General features: G+C 48.0%; 3 protein-coding genes and 1 long non-coding RNA gene across 8 annotated transcripts in view; 2 read left to right on the top strand and 2 right to left on the bottom strand.

Moving 5' to 3' along the window:
* AGFG2 (ArfGAP with FG repeats 2) overlaps window positions 1-3,324 on the top strand; it is a 50,608-nt gene extending 47,284 nt beyond the window's left edge. For both annotated transcript variants that reach the window (XM_072641393.1, XM_072641394.1), the window contains exon 12: window positions 123-3,324. In XM_072641393.1, coding sequence (XP_072497494.1) covers window positions 123-182 — 60 coding nt within the window. In that variant the 3' untranslated portion in view covers window positions 183-3,324. The remainder of the gene's footprint in view (window positions 1-122) is intronic.
* On the bottom strand, window positions 2,786-6,542 carry LOC140525747 (uncharacterized). Its single transcript, XR_011974102.1, has 2 exons — window positions 6,472-6,542; window positions 2,786-5,916 (listed from the first exon to the last, which is right to left on the bottom strand). It is a non-coding gene; the product is annotated as an uncharacterized lncRNA (long non-coding RNA).
* A 125-nt stretch (window positions 6,543-6,667) lies between these two features.
* Window positions 6,668-8,185, top strand: LOC140525746 (rhomboid-related protein 4-like). 4 transcript variants are annotated; one of them, XM_072641398.1, is made up of 3 exons: window positions 6,668-7,208; window positions 7,580-7,665; window positions 7,897-8,006. In XM_072641398.1, the coding sequence occupies exons 1-3, from the start codon at window positions 6,824-6,826 to the stop codon at window positions 7,978-7,980; spliced, it is 555 nt and encodes a 184-aa protein (XP_072497499.1). In that variant the 5' UTR covers window positions 6,668-6,823; the 3' UTR covers window positions 7,981-8,006. The 4 variants fall into 4 exon arrangements, with proteins under 4 accessions (XP_072497499.1, XP_072497497.1, XP_072497500.1 ...); XM_072641396.1 differs by lacking the exon at window positions 7,897-8,006 and adding an exon at window positions 8,034-8,185 and having other exon boundaries at window positions 6,671-7,208; XM_072641399.1 differs by having other exon boundaries at window positions 6,671-7,208; window positions 7,560-7,665; window positions 7,897-8,004.
* Window positions 8,186-11,719: 3,534 nt separating this feature from the next.
* SAP25 (Sin3A associated protein 25) lies at window positions 11,720-14,836 on the bottom strand. Its single transcript, XM_072641395.1, has 6 exons — window positions 14,172-14,836; window positions 13,975-14,075; window positions 13,779-13,846; window positions 13,531-13,684; window positions 12,212-12,309; window positions 11,720-12,109 (listed from the first exon to the last, which is right to left on the bottom strand). Exons 1-6 carry the CDS (start codon window positions 14,294-14,296, stop codon window positions 11,909-11,911), a joined length of 747 nt encoding a protein of 248 aa, XP_072497496.1. The 5' UTR covers window positions 14,297-14,836; the 3' UTR covers window positions 11,720-11,908.
* Window positions 14,837-14,983: the final 147 nt, after the last annotated feature.

The raw sequence follows: 14,983 nt of genomic DNA, 5'->3' as shown, positions 1-14,983 counted from the left end.
TTTTATATCCTTCTATTTCTTTATCTTCTTCCTGAGACTCTTTGGGGGTGGGGAATGAGAAGAATCAACCTATTTGCTCTTCCCAAATCTGATTATTATTTATTTTGTTCTTTTCTCTTTAGACTGGATCCTCATCAAGCCCATTTGCCTCCAAACCTCCTCCTACTAATCCCTTCTTGTAGCACTGTGCCCAGGAGGACAACATCCTGACTGCTCCATCTGCCCCCAAGTATCCCCCTGTTCCCTAGATTCCTGGTGGCCACCTTTGTTTTTTGGCATCACAGTGGTCTCAGCCCAAGATGGGGAATGACTTGCCTTGCTTTGGGTGGTGGGAATCCTGGGGATAATGAAAGTGCTGATGCTTTGCTCTGGACTTGCAGATAAAACACCAGCCCTAAGGCCAGTAGCCATCTCCCAGAGCAGAGAGAGCAATGGGAGTGGTTATTAGAGGTGGCTGGCCCCAGTGTGTTTTATTATTCTAAAATTTTTCCTTCTCATCTCCCCTCCCCCACCCCCAAACATGTGATTCTCCCAGTTCCTAAAGCCTTCTCCTGTGGAGAAAGTTATTATAGGTGCAGGCCAATATGAATATCCTCTTAGTGCTCTAATCTAACTGCTGGGAGGCTAAGGGAAGCTGAACCCACAGCAGGACCTTTCCCTACATGCTAAAGAACCCCATTCCTGGCTAAAACAGTGAGAAGTATGGCTCCTGGGACCATGGCATGGCAAGCACACGGAAAGGACATTTGAATGGCACTGGAGTTGGAGCACCTTCATTCCCTGGCTTTGTGCATAGCTGGGCACTTTAGCAACCTTCCAATCACTTTCCACCGCTTCCCCCCGCCCCCGACAAAAAAAAAGCCTTCCTCTCTCTTGCACAGACTCCCAGCCCAAGAATCCTGCCTACACATGCAACGATGAGAGGTTCCTATCCCTCATATCAAAGCTGCTTCTTTTTCATATTTGTTTGCAAAAGTATTTTACAAGTTTAATCCCTTAGCTTCTTCCCCCAAACTCATGTCAGGCACTTTAGTTAACTGTTGATTTGATGTTTGGATATCAGTGTTTTATAAACACAAAGTTTTCTAATATAGCCTATTCTACATATATATGTGTATATACATATATGTGTACATATATAATCTATACAACCAACCTCCTGTGCCCTCTGCCCCCAAGAATCCCCAGATAACATATTCATGATGCAATGGTGATACTCTGACCATTGTTCCTTTCAGCTATGTTCCAAGATCACTCCCAGCCTTACCTCCTGCACTACCACAGGGGAGAGATTTTTGTGCAGTTGCTGCTTTGTTTTTTCACACTTCCTGTTCTGCCCTGACTTCGTTTCTTGCACTAAAGGCAATGTTGGAAAAGAACTTTGGTTTCAAAGAAAAGAAAAAATGCTTGTTGTTGTCTGGCTTTTGGGTCCCTTGGTTTCATATACCAGCAAACTTGTCTGATTAGCTTAATTTAGCTTTTTTTTCTTTGTCCAGACAACAGCTTCGTCTATAAATTAACACAGGCCTTTCTGGCAGTGTGACTCCAAAGAGTTGGGTTGAGGTGGGGGTAGGACTAGGTAAGAGTGTTTCTCTTATGCCAAGGGCAAGATGTCTAGAAATGAGGATGGCTCTCATTGCCTTAGTGTTAAATTTACCCGTACCTAACCAGACTACCAAAGCATTTCCATAACATCCCTGACAACCACCTCAGGCAAACACAGCTGCTTATATTTTCTAGTCATTGTGTTATGTCAACAGCTCTGGGGGCTGAGCTGTTTGTATGGGGACATGGATATCTGCTATGAGTAAACTTTCTGTTCAGAAGGACACCAAGAGTTATGACCTTGGTATTTAGGGCAATGTGATGGGGTGAAAGGACTTGCCACTCAGTTTCCCTTCCCTAATTTGTGTGTATCTAGGTATTTAACCTTTAGTAGCCTTAAGGGTGTAGGAGATTGGTTATCTTAGTGGATTTGGGGAAGTTTTCTGGAAAAATGCCTCCAACTGTGTAATTTATCTAGCCAGGATCCATCTCACCTCATCCTCATTGTGGAGCAGAATCCATATCTTGTTGTCCCCTTAAATTCCTAACTCTTCTCTGTGCCCAGCTCTTGAGCACACCTATTCACACTGGTTTTGGTAATGGGGAAGATGGGAAGTCTAGCTACTGAAGACTGTCGTCACTTTCTTCTGGGACACAGAAGTCCAGCTCCCCTTATCTCTCTCTCTCCACCACTCCTCCCCCACTCCTTCCCTGCTCCTTTTGCAAAGGTCTGCTTCCCAGTATGGGCAATTATGCCCAGGAAAGGGAGAAACTCATGCTGTACTTCTCGCCCCAGAGCCCTTCCTCCAGTTGGCTACACACTCAGGCAAACGGTGCGAGTGAATCGAGGGTTTCCACAGCAGAAGCCCAATTAATTTCTCCTTTAGGGAGAAGGCAACTCAGAGGAGAAGGACATCTCTCACAGTACTCAGTGTTGTTTCCAAAACTCTGATCTCGATGTGCTGTGTCTCCATTTCTCCCATTTCTCTCTAAGTTTTGTCATCATGTTTCTGTACCTTCTCCGTTTGTTTTTTGTCTTCACTCACTGTTCCCTTTCACTGGCCTGTGTGGGTGCTTTGAGGAAGGGAGGGAGCCAGGAGCCTGGTTGGCATGCTGTGGTGAGAGCTGTAGTCTAAGCCTTTTCTTTTTTTCTCATAGCTTGCTGCCACCTTTTTTCCCCCTATTCACTTAACAAGGAAAGGCCTCCAGAAATCACTACTGGTTGGAACTTATTTAAAGGGCTAGGGATCTGAGATTCCTTTGTGTGACATATTCTTTCCCTGGTGCTTGGTGCCCTAGATTCAGTCGCTCCCTCCAACTTTCCCCCAGCATTTACTGAGCCAGTCAACTCTGTTGTCATCTTTTCTCTATTCTGGTCCTAGGACTCTTTAACTGTTTCAGGGCAGATAGTCATAGGTGATAGGGCTGAGTCAGCCTCAGATTCCAAAGGAGAGAAAATAAGGGCACTTTAGGAAAAATGAGACCAAGGACCTCGAATGCTTCCAACAACCTTCACCATTCCTAGCCTCACTCCTTATCTCTGAGTTCAGTGGAGTTCTGATCTTAATTCTGTCACTGACCTAGGATGAGAGGGGGTAGCTCTGGGTGTAGAACCTGGAGTCATGAGTTGTTTGGTGGTTTTTTTTTTTTTCATTTTTAAATTTTGAATTTAACACCAAAAAAAGTATCTGTAAGGATTTTTGCATATGAAACTATGAACTCTATTCCATACTGCTTGCTTTTTAAAAATGTATATAATAAATTTGCATTACTTTCAAAGCTGTTCTCCTTTGTCTATGCTTCCTCCTGAATATCCTCCTGATGCATTTTATTTTTTTTAAGTTAAAATAACTTAATTTATTCTTTGAATATAAATACATCAAAAGAACATGAAGGATAATCAATGTGATCTTAAGTTTTCTTTAAGATAAAACATTTCAGCATTTGTTACTTAAAGAGTAGTCCCATATCTTATTCTGAGCTCATGGTAAACCAAAGTATTTATAAAATTGCCTGATTAAAAATCATTTTGATAAGTTTTCAACATTCATTTCTATAAAATTTTGCCTTCTATGCATTTTAAAAGTATCTCAGTGGCCAGTTTTTTTTTTTTGAGATCATAATTGCATCTCCTTCCCTCCCCCTCAACAGAAATAAATAGAAATAGTCATAGTCAAGCAAAACAAATCCACACAATGGCCATGTCCAGAAATGTTATGTCTTTCTCCACATTAGCTCTGTCAGTTTTGCCTTTGGAAATTAGGATTTTCAGGTCTCTCAAAGTTTGTTTCTCTTTACAGTGTTGTCCTTATCGAAATTACTCCTCTGTTCTGCTCACTTCACCTTGTAGCAAGTAGTTCATACATATTGCCAGGATTCTCTGGAATCTTCATTTCTTATGGCACAGTAATAAACCATTACATTCATATGCCACAGCCTGTTTAGCTATTCTCCAGATGATAGATACCTCCTTAGTTTCCAGTTTTTCCGCTTTCCATAACCTCCTTCAGTATCCATTCTCTAAAACTGAAATTTGTTTTTTGTTTCTCACCACCTCCCTGATAGGATCTTTCCCTTTTAACCTTAACCCCCTTTTTCTCTGTCTCTTTGTTCATTGAGTCTTATATATTTCTATACTAGATGATAAGTATGTTTAGTTTTACTTTATCCAGTTTCATTAAAAGATTGATCTGATGCCTGCACCTACCCACCCCTTCTTCATTTATGTATATTCTGAGGTAACCCAACTGAAGGTTAGTTTTACTCTCTCTGCCTTCTTTTTATACTTATTGTATCCCTTTTACTCTCCTTTTCTTTTCTCTCTTACAGCTCATAGAACATAACCAGCCCACCCTCAAGTTTCCATTTTGTCTTGTTTAACTCCCACATGAAGGCATTAATGTTCTGAAGGAACGCTTGTTTGTTTTCCCATCAGAATGTTAGCACTTCATCATTGTGTAGCCCTTTTAAAATGCTCATATGTTTACTTTGATCTTCAGAATTACTACTACTCAACTTTTCTGGCTTTTCATCAGGAATGCCATTAAAGATCCATTTTTCCCCCTGTAGGTTTACACTTAGTTTTTCAGGGTAAGTTAAGCAAATTACTTTTTTGCCTCTTGGAAAACTATTCTAAGAGCTCTCTTAAAGAGAAGCTACCAAGCCTTATATGACCTTAACTTTGTCTCGTTGATGCTAGAATTCTTGATTTTTAGCTGTTTGCAATTTAATTTGACCTTGAAGCTCTGGATTTTGGCTGTGACGTTCATGAGATTTTTCCTTTGGGGATTTCTTTGAGAAAGCAGTTGGAATCTTTCAGTTTTTACTATGCCTTCTGGTTCTAAAGATTTGAGCACCTTTCAAGCACATCATTGCTGGAAAGATAGTATTCAGGCTTTTAAAAAAAATGGTTTTCAAAGAGTTCAAAGTACCTCTCCTTAACCTGTTTCCTGATCAGCTTTAAAAAAAGAAAAATAGATAACTTTTCTCATATTGTTAAAAAGTTTTCTTTTGATTTTCTTCTTGTTCCTTCTCACTTCTTTTTGGTCTGTTCTAACTTTCAAGGATTCCATCAGTTGGCTAAGGTTTACCACTTTCTGTTCTAAACTCGAGAGGCTGAGAGACTCGGAGCCTGTGGGCTTGTGGAGCCTGTGCTGCACAATGCTGTTTAACTGCCTTTGCTCCAAGTCCTTTCCAAAGGACCATGTTATATGTTTCCAATCACCCTGAGCTTTCTCATGGGAGCCCTCAGCTCTTGCTGGATACAAAGACTTGCCAGCTGCAGGTAGGCTCTGGCTGAGCTGTGAGGCCTCTATCATGTTTAACACTAGCACTAGCTTTTGGGGGCAGATTTCCTTTCCCAAATAGCCTGTGAGCTTCTGGCTGACTTGGTGCAATTCTGAGATTAAGTCACCCTAGGAGTATCTTAGCTAGAAGTTTGAGTTGTGAATTCTTTCAAGCAGATGACATAAAAATATTTCGAAAATAATCAAGTGATGTACAATTCTGAGGTATTCCCTACTAGTCATCTGCTTGGTTTTCCTGTATTCTGTTTCAGAACCAGAGATCTTACTCCCAGTCACACTTACCTGCTTTAACAAGAATATCACCGCGGGGGAGGGGCAGAGTGTGTGTGTGAGAGAGAGAGAGAGAGAGAGAGAGAGAGAGAGAGAGAGAGAGAGAGAGAGAGAGAGTGTGTGTGTGTGTGTGTGTGTGTGTGTGTGTGTGTGTGTGTGTGTGTGTGTGTGTGTGTGTGTGTGTGTGTGTGTGTGTGTGTCTTCCTCTCTCCTGGACCCAGGAAGCACTGATGAAAAATATTTCAGAAATTATCCATTAGAACTTCTTACTTCTCTGTCGGCTTCCACTGTGCTCCTGAGGTTAGAAAATGGTTTAGTGGGTCAGCAGTTAGGAACTGTGTTTTGACACCACCTGGGTTTGATTACAATTCAAGAAGCTAAACTGGGGGAGACCATGGATATTTAGCACCTAGGTGTCCATCTTCCACCTTTCAGGAAGTCCACCAAAAGAGGTAGACTTTTTTCCCTCTGAATCACCAAAGTGGTCGGGGAGATCTAAGATGAATCATGACGCCACCACCACCTAGTTATAGTTAACTGCATCATTTGACGTTCTGTGCGTGCTAGGGAGTGTATCAATGCAATAGGGCTCCTGTCTACGGAACTAATATACGTGAAGATGCGTTATAAACTGTAAAGAATATTTTCCTATACCTGCTTAGCTCTTGGCTAGGAGGACTAACTACTCCCCACCTACCAAATCTGGTCAGTTCCTTCAAGCAAGCTTTTTTTAAAAAAAATTAAAGCAAACTTCTTAAAGGTACCTGGACAGTAAGCTGGGCAAGTGATTTAGAGGGCCCTATTTTTCTCCTTTTTCCCCCCCTCAATGCTCAGAGTTAATTAGGATTACTTAGCAAATATTCCGCCCTCCATTAATTCTGGTCCTTCACCCGATTTTGTCCCTTTACCCTTGTTACCCAGTGTGCCTTTAGTCACCTTGCTCAGAGGGGTGCAGACCCAAGGGTAGGTATCTGTGAAATCACAGATGCCGTCACAAAGGAGCAAACTGGATAGAGGGGGAGGGACCCTCTTCCCGCGATTGGAAATAGGGGGAATTGGAATGGGCACCTGGTTCCCTGAAGGAAGATCCGGGGCTAGGGAGAAGAAGACCACCTGGCAAAGTGAAAGCCAGAGGGGAAGAGTTCGACCCACGGGGGAAATGCTTTGAGTTCTCTTAATTTCTATGTTCCCTCCCTCCATCTATGGTGCTGCTCGCAAAACAACAAAAGGGGTCAGCACCTTGGCCCCAAGCCACAATAGGGACCATATCCTTTCTTATAAGCCTCTTCCTGTGGCCACTTGTGGACCCCAGCCATGCCTGCCTCACAGTAGATACAGCCAAAGGCTGGTGGCTGCTGCTGCTAGCTCCCGTGCATCATGAGAACCCTTGGCACCTGGCCTGCAATGTGGTGGGAGTGTGGCTCAGTGGGCGTCGTTTGGAGCAGTGTGTGGGCACAAGCATGTTCTTAGTCCTGATGGCCTCTGCTGCCTTGTTCACTGGTTTCCTTCACCTTGCGCTCAACTTGGCCATGGAGTGGACATTTCACGAAAGTCATTACCGAGCTGCCTGTGCGCTTGGCTTCTCCGGTACAGAAGGGACAGGAAAACCTCACTTCAAGCGAGGAGAGAGAAAATCCCCGGGGTGGTGGGGAAGGATGGTATCATGGGGGGGTGATTGTCTTCCACTGCTCAGGTCAGCCAAGTTCTGGAAAAAGCAGTCTTCCAGACCTCCACACTGACCCAGGCTAGAATATCCAGAGAAATTGCTGCACCTTAGCTATATACTATGTTTCTCGAAAGGGGGTACTTATGTCAAACGTCACCCCCTCCTGCTGGGAGTTTTCATCCGTTTTCTTCTGAAAAGGAGAGGGGGTGGGAAGAGAATCTGGGGCTCTTGGAGAGTAGTAAACCCACAGAGTCTTCCCTTCCACCCCCAAGGTGTCCTGTTTGCCATGCAGGTGATGTCCAGCTCCCAGAGCTCCCTTGCGGGCGACCTATTGTTGTGCCTGGCAGAATCGTTGGTGGCCAGCTACTTCACCCCGAAGTGAGTGTGACCCTTGGGTTGGGCTGGGGATCCATAGACTACGTATTCGAGAGGTGACCTGACGTTCACAGCTAATATATGGTACAGCTGGTGCCACAAGGCGCATTTTCCTGATCCCGGTTCCGTGGCCTTAGTTTCAGCACCATCTGCTGACCTGCCCCTTCACAAGGATTCCCTGCTCTTCAGGAGCCCAGAGACCTCATTAAACTCCCTTCTCCAAACTGCTCTTAGGAAAAGGTCCATATTCGATTAACATCCACTGCTCTAACTAGCGAAAACATTCCGGGAGCCCGTTCAGCTACCGCCCAAGACTAGACGCGAGGCAGAAGCAGAGCAGCCGCTACCAAGGGCCTGTTTTTGCTCCACAGGATCTCCTCCAGCGGACATCTGGCAGGGGTCCTGGTGGGCCTGGCCTACAGGTGGGGGCCGCTGCAGGACCTCGCCCATCGCAAATAAAAGCTACGCGGAACTCTTCCCCCGCCCAACTACAAGCAACCAATACAACTTGAACATGCCTCAACCTCAGCCTCCAGTTCCCTCGGAAAGTGCGGGGTGGGGGCGGGTAGGACAGCAGAGTCCCGGGAGAGGGAACTCTGCCGAGGCTGGAGTAGGGGTGAGGCGGGGCGGGGCAGCCCGGAGGGGAGGTCGAGGCACCACTAAGCCACCACATCTATAAGGGGCGAGGCACGTAAACGTGGACGGGGCCAAGATGCTGGCGGCGAACACCTATTGGTCAGAGTTTAGCCGACTTGTCCAAAGAAGTTCTGATTGGCCAAGCGACCCAAAACACCGCCCCTCAAGCTGGAGCCCAGGGGACACAGTCCCTCCCGCGGCCTCCCGAGATTCTGCCCTCCCCAGGGGGTACATTCCCCGGAGCGCCGCCCCAGTGCTGAATGTTCTGTTTCCAGTCACTTCTCCCCCACTAGGCAAAACCCTAGCTTCGGGTCTCAGCCCCCTAGCCTTGTTTTCAACTCTGATCTTTTGGGGGTTAAACCCTGGGAGGGTAGGACTCTGGGGGCCGCCCAGGTGGCAGTGCCCCGGGGCTCTAGAGCCTTAGCGCCCACTCCAGTTACGAGACCCGCAGGCGGCTCAGGGTCTCTAAGAATCACAGGAAAGGCAGAGCCGGCCGACGTATACGGAACCAGGCCCCGCTGTGTCACTCTCCCAGCGTAGAGTAGGGGCTGGGAGCCTGCCGCGGACCCAGGCGAGAGCGTCCTGGGGAGACCCGCGGGAACTCTGCCCCACCTGGCAGAGTGAATGCAAGGTTCATCCAGTCCTCAGTACTCGCCGCCTGCCCTCCCTCCCCCCAGCTGCCTCCTAGCCCAGGTCAGTCTTCTGATCACTAGGCCCAGAAGGTGGAGCTGGGGGCATGTGGTACTAGGGTGGGTGAGAGCGGCCGGAGGACTCGCAGCCCTAGCGGCGGCCCCAGCTCCGCGGCCACCTGCCGAAGCAAAAGTCGCAGCAACTTGACTTCTTGGTGCTGGGTGCTCCTCATGACTTACCCGAGCGCCCAGGCGCGCCTGGCCCACCTTATCTTATTCTACACACTACACCAGTCCGGGCGCGGTGGCTGCCAGCGAAGCCAAGCGCCTGACTTGGTGCAGCGCCCGCAAACACAGGTGAGGGCCTCAGGTCTGGGATGTTCACCAGGGCGAGAAGTCCAGACCTGTGAAATGGTTTTCTCTTTACAATGCGTTCCTTTTATCTGGATCCCTCTTTGCATTCAGTGCAGAAATAATCCCGCGAGTCTTCCGTGTTTGTCTGCTCTGATTCCCCATCGCCTTCCTTCCCTCAAGGCTGGATGACCCAGGGTCCGAGACCCCGTGGCATGCCAGGTGTGACCAGTGACCCTTCGGCCCAAGGAACTAGGGCTGCAGTCTCATAACCTGGGCTGAGATTAGTGCCGCCCTACCAGAGGTCCGGGGTGCCCACGCAGAGGGAAGCCTGAGAGCGGTCTGGGAATCGGGAAGCCCCAGCCGAGCACCTCCCCTGCCGCCCCCCTGCCCTCTCGCTGCCCTGGCTCAGCATGCGGCATTGCGGCCACACTGACGCCTTTTTCCTGCTCCCACTGAGCCCGGGGAGCGGCGGCTGCAGGCACCCGACAGCAAAGCCCGTAGCAGCCGTAAGACTGCTGGACGTGGTTAAAGCCAGGGCTCGGTGGGTCTGGGGTAGAACATGGAGTGGCTCCTTCGGGGCCATGTAATGGGGACACTTGTTTTCTCTGAAGTCCCCAATAACCCCCGAGTGCCTGGATTACACCCGGATGAGCCCCTGGGCCCTAGGGTGTGGCTCAAAGGGGAGTTAACCCCCGGTGCGGGCTCCAGTAGAGAGTCACCCTCAGGACGGAGATAACCAAGTGGTGGTGGTGGGCGGGGCTCACTGGCTACGCTGGCCTAGGGGTCCGTGGTGATGGAGTTGTCCTCGAGGGGCACGTTTGCTAATTCGGCATCCATAGTCAGAAATCCTGGGACTGGGGCTCTGACCCTCCCAGAATTGTCTGCAGCTCCCTTGCCCAGATCCTTCGAGTACCCGCCAGCACAGTGTAATCGAGCTGCCTCCCCCTGGCACTCCGGTGGAATGCAAGGAGCGCTGTGGTCACGGGGATGCCAGTAAAGTGACAAACCCCTGGGCTCTGGAACCAGTACGGAAATCCTTAGGTATTGAAAGTCCAGAACTATGTCGCCATGGGGGCTGGCTGAACAGAGAGACTCCCACCGGGGAGGCGGCTTCCACTAGGTCATCCTGGATCTGGGGCAGGAAGAAGGGCCAAGCAACCAGGCCCAGGGAAAAGGGTGAATGTGCAGGCCAGGGTGCCCTTGTCAACTCTTTACGGCCAGGGTGATGAATGTGGCATGAGTCAACTGTCCTCTTCCCATAGGTTGGGCTGCAATAGGATTTAATTGCGATTGGGGGGGAAGGAGGGTTTGTGTAAAGCACTGGCCCCAGTCCTTGTGGTCCCCAGTACAACTGACCCAGGAGCTAAAGAGGTCTAGCTTTAACTCCTTCTACCCCAGGTAGTCATCCCTTCAGGCTAATACCTTACCCCAGTAAAGTCATTGAGTTATTCCCTCACTACCTGCCCTGCTCTGCTTGCCTCATTTTCAGCTACTGTAAAGATAGGAAGACTCAGAAAATGCATTTTCAAAATCCAGTCATTTCATCTTTGAAAGAGGGCATTAAAAAAAAAACAACTGCTCAGATATGTAGATAAGCTTCTTAAGAGTCTCCTTTTTCTCTCTATAGAGTCCGGACAATACAGGGAACTCTCCAGTGGCAACTCCAGAGGTGCTTCCTCATTCCCAGCCTACTCCAAATTGCTATCTCAAATTCAAATTTCAAAGTGCTCTTCCCACATTCAAATCTACAATTACTTTTGTAAAGTCAAATGTCCTAGTGCTATCTCATATCTCTTATCGATAGATAGATCAGTCCCTCCATTCCATTCCTAGCCAAATTTCCATGAGCCAGCGAGAAATCTTAAAGAACCTTTCTTCCTAGACAGCTAGAGAGGCCCGCAGAGAAAGGTACCCTGTAACTCTGGGAGCAGCCCCATTTAACCTCTAATTTGAGAAGCCAAATTTCCTCTCTCCCTTATCTCTGTTCTGATGGAGGGGGGGAGGTGCCTCGAGTAAATACACAATACCCTCCCTCATCTTTAGAGTCTGCCCAGGGCAGTGATCCCAGGGATATGACGTAACCTACCTTTTACCTTAGACTGCACTAATGCAACTGGTTCCAGTCCATTCTGCCACCTGTACTCCTGTGGTTTCCCCATAGGCTATCTTTCCCTAGACAGGGCTGAGGTAGTTGATTGCCACCAACAGAGCAATGATGGGGTAAAGGGGAAAAAAACTGGATAATTTATCATCCCCAAACAATCATATTGGAGCCACTGGTCTTCCTGGCTGTCCGCCTATGTCACAGATAGCTCCCCACCCCTGGTTTAGACTGTACACTGCTTAAGTAGGGATTTTTATTCTTTGTATTTTACATTTGTATCCTCAACACTAGCATAATGCCTGGAATGATAATAATTTTGACTGAGACAGCTGAGTACACATGAATCTCTTTATTCAGCCCCACAGCGACATAGCAAATACAGCAAGAGGGGGGAGGGGAAGAAGAGGGAGTCCAGTAATTCACTCGTGATACTGTAGTATAGCAGCAAGAGATGAGGGAAGAGATAACCTTCCTCAGCTCTCAAGGAGCATTGCAGGGAGGGATAGGATAGAATCCACCTTGGCTAGGTGGGTTCCTGAGTGGTTGGGGCTAGGGAGGACTCTGGAGTAGGGGTAGACTCGGTCTCTCCGCGGCTCATCTCAAGTAGGCAGGTAACAGCTGTTATCTCTGGGCCATACTGCCAAGTCAAAATGGGGGCTGGTGGCTGTGTCCAGACTGACATTATGGGGGGTGGGGTCTGAAGCTGCCTAGACCTCCTCAGAATCTGAAAAGACAACAGTAATTGGGTTAGGATGGAGGAGACCCTCAGTAAGGGCCTCATTCAAGTCCACCCCAGGGACTTGGATGGAAGGGGAGGACTTCTCACCTGTTGCGGAGGTTGGGACAGGCCAAGGGGAATTCGAGTAGTGGGAGGCAAGAGAGGATCGGAGAAAAAGAAATCTTCTGAGCAGACAGCTGGGAAACCTTAGGACAATGATAAACATTCATGTAGTGCTTAAGTTTCCGCAAAGTACTTCCCTTCCAGCTACACCCAAGGGGTAGGGCAGTAGGGTGTGATTATCCTTTCCTAACCTTGAATTCCCCTGGATTCCCCTTTCACCCACCCAAATCCAATCAGTAGGTAAATTCCACAGCTTCTAACTAAACCTCTCTCAATTGGACCCTTTCTATCCAATCACACAGCCACCAAATTAATTCGGGTCCTACACAACATTCAGAGGATTTAATAGTGTCAAGTGACCTTACCCCTCTACAAACAACTACCAAAGAATCCTAAAGCCTAGTTGGGACTTAGAGATGCACAAAAGCCTTTCCTAATTGCAAATAGGATAAGAGATGAATTCCTCTGCCTCACATTTAAGGCCTTCCAGAGTCCAGCCTCGATCCTACATTTCCAGCTTTAACTCCCATTATGCCCCTTTGCATGCTCTTTCTGGGCAAGCTGAACAGCAGTTAGCAGAAGTGGATTTTCTGTCTCTGACAATGTATTTGCACAAGCTGTGCCTGGAAGGCCCTTTGTCATCAAAATGCTCCTTTCTCGTCAATGCTCAGCTCTGTGGTGACTATTTCATTTTTCTTAGTAGCTACTTATATAGTGTTTTAAGCAAACCGTTTTACAGATATGCAAAGGACACAACCAATTGCTATGAAATTGATATTCCTAAAGCATAGGTCTAAAGAAACCTGCTGAAGAAACTTCAGTTGTTCCCCTAGGATAAAATACAGACTCCTGCTTGGAATTTAAAGCCCTTCACCAAACGATCCAGCTCCAGCCTTTCTGGGTTGACTATTCCCCACTCTTGTTTAGTCTCTGTAGTCCAACTAAACTGGCCTACTTGCTGTCTCTTCCTTTGTCCACTGTCCCACATGACTGGGGACAGTAAGAGGGTACTCTTACTCCTTACCTCTGCCTTTTGGAATCCCTAGTTTCCTTTGGGGTCAGCTCAAGTGGCCACCTCCTACAGAAAAAAGCCATCCCTGATCCCCAGTGATAGTGGGTACTTTCTTGCACAGCACACGGTTCATAATAGTAGGTGCTAAATGCTTGAATTGAAGGTGGAAATTACATAAGGGGGAGTTCCGAAGAAGAGACTTTTAAGACACTGAGAAGCCCAGGTTCCTCAATGCATCAACATGTGTCTTGGATCTCCATTGGTTTGTAACCTACCTAGGGAAGTTCAGTACCTTTATCATTCTGGGAGCTCTCTCTATTCCATTCTACTTGAGGTGGAGGTAGGGATTGGGAGTCATGGCCCTGGGCATCAAACAAGACACAGAAGGAAGGATGCCAGATGGTTCTGAAGGAGAATGATCCAGAACCAGATCCAGAATTCCCTGCCTGAGGTTGAGAAAGGATTTTTACTTCCACCACAAAATTCAACATTGACCCTCTCCCTTCCAAAAGCACTCCACATTCCCTTCCACCCCATCACCCTTTCATAGCCGGGCTCCCACGGCGCAGGCTGGATCCTCTCTTTGAGGTTCTGCGTGAGAAGTGGGGCTAGGAATAATGGAAACTGAAATCAGAATGGGCCAAAACCCAGAATGGAGGAGGGCAAAGGAAGGAAGAAGGGGGGTTTCCACTGGAGGTCAAAATTCAAATGGGATGGAAAATGTTGGCTCACTTACTCTGAACCCCAAGAAGCTGTTGACCAAAGGGAAGCGTAGCATTTGGTGGTTGAATTTTGTCCCTATGGAGCTGAGAGGTTGGAGAAGACCCAGGATGGGGGCTGAAAGTCAATAAGTTTAATGCTAAGCTGCTCTTCTAGATCTCACTTCTCATTTCCCGTTTATTCCCCTAAGCCTGACCCCCAATATACACTGACCTGCATGGTCCAGGGATCCCTGGGTCATCTAGACTCTCTTCTCCAGAGCTGCAGTCCTCTTCCTGGTCAGAAGCGTGTTTATCCGGGTCTTCCTCTCCTCCCCCAGGGAAAAGGCTGGGGATCATGCTAGGTCGGGAGGAGCATACAGGACGCCATCCTCTTCACCCTTTAGACACTCAGGAGTCTCCACCTGGGTATGGTGTTTCCCCCAACCTTCCTATTTCATCCCGCTTTCTGGGCACTCAGTTCCCACCGTTTCCCTCAGACCAGAGACCCTGGTTCTGCTTCCTCTGCAAAACTTAACTGGAGTCTTGGGGGAACAATCCCTTTCCTTCCCTGGGTGGTCTCGAGTCCCACCGGGTAGGTCTCCCGGACCCGGCCAGGCCTAGATCAAAGACCCGACAAGTCTTACCTGGGAAAGGAAGGGGGTGAGGGTGCCGGGCAGGTTCCGAGGTCCCTCCTTCCCCACAAACCGAGAAGTGCAGACGAAGGGCTCACCCCCCAGGGGACAGGGCGCCCCCGGGGACTCCGAATAAATAAGAGCACGAAGAGCGAGAGAAGAGCGAATGGCCGGAGGCCAGGACCTAGAGGTTAGCCCTTTTACCACCCAGGGGAAGTCACGTGTCACAGATAGGAGGTGGGGCAAGGTGGGGGGTGGGGGGGAGAGAAAGAGGCGGGGCAGAGATAAGGTCCGGGGAAACTGACGGAGAAGAGATGAGTTTAGAGATGGTGGAAGTAAAAGGTACAAGCCTCCGAATTTCCGAGCCCCCCAATCATTAAAAGAAAAGTCTCATAGGCATTCATTCACAGAC

This window comes from Notamacropus eugenii, chromosome 2 (assembly GCF_028372415.1).
Source record: "Notamacropus eugenii isolate mMacEug1 chromosome 2, mMacEug1.pri_v2, whole genome shotgun sequence".
NCBI classification, from domain to species: domain Eukaryota; kingdom Metazoa; phylum Chordata; class Mammalia; order Diprotodontia; family Macropodidae; genus Notamacropus; species Notamacropus eugenii.
The sequence above is the reverse complement of the archived record's forward strand: the minus strand, read 5'-3'. Positions and strand labels throughout refer to the sequence as shown.

What these genes read in the sequence shown, in the direction of transcription:
- LOC140525746 (XM_072641396.1), top strand. Translation starts at nt 6,824, where the DNA reads ATGGTGCTGCTCGCAAAACAACAAAAGGGGTCAGCACCTTGGCCCCAA. An exon ending in CTGTGCGCTTGGCTTCTCCG is followed by an intron (nt 7,209 to 7,579) that starts GTACAGAAGGGA and finishes TTTGCCATGCAG; the next exon opens with GTGATGTCCAGCTCCCAGAG. An exon ending in GCCAGCTACTTCACCCCGAA is followed by an intron (nt 7,666 to 8,033) that starts GTGAGTGTGACC and finishes TTTGCTCCACAG; the next exon opens with GATCTCCTCCAGCGGACATC.
- SAP25 (XM_072641395.1), bottom strand. Translation starts at nt 14,296, where the DNA reads ATGATCCCCAGCCTTTTCCCTGGGGGAGGAGAGGAAGACCCGGATAAA. An exon ending in ACAGCTTCTTGGGGTTCAGA is followed by an intron (nt 13,847 to 13,974) that starts GTAAGTGAGCCA and finishes CATTATTCCTAG; the next exon opens with CCCCACTTCTCACGCAGAAC. An exon ending in GGGAGCCCGGCTATGAAAGG is followed by an intron (nt 13,685 to 13,778) that starts GTGATGGGGTGG and finishes TCTCAACCTCAG; the next exon opens with GCAGGGAATTCTGGATCTGG.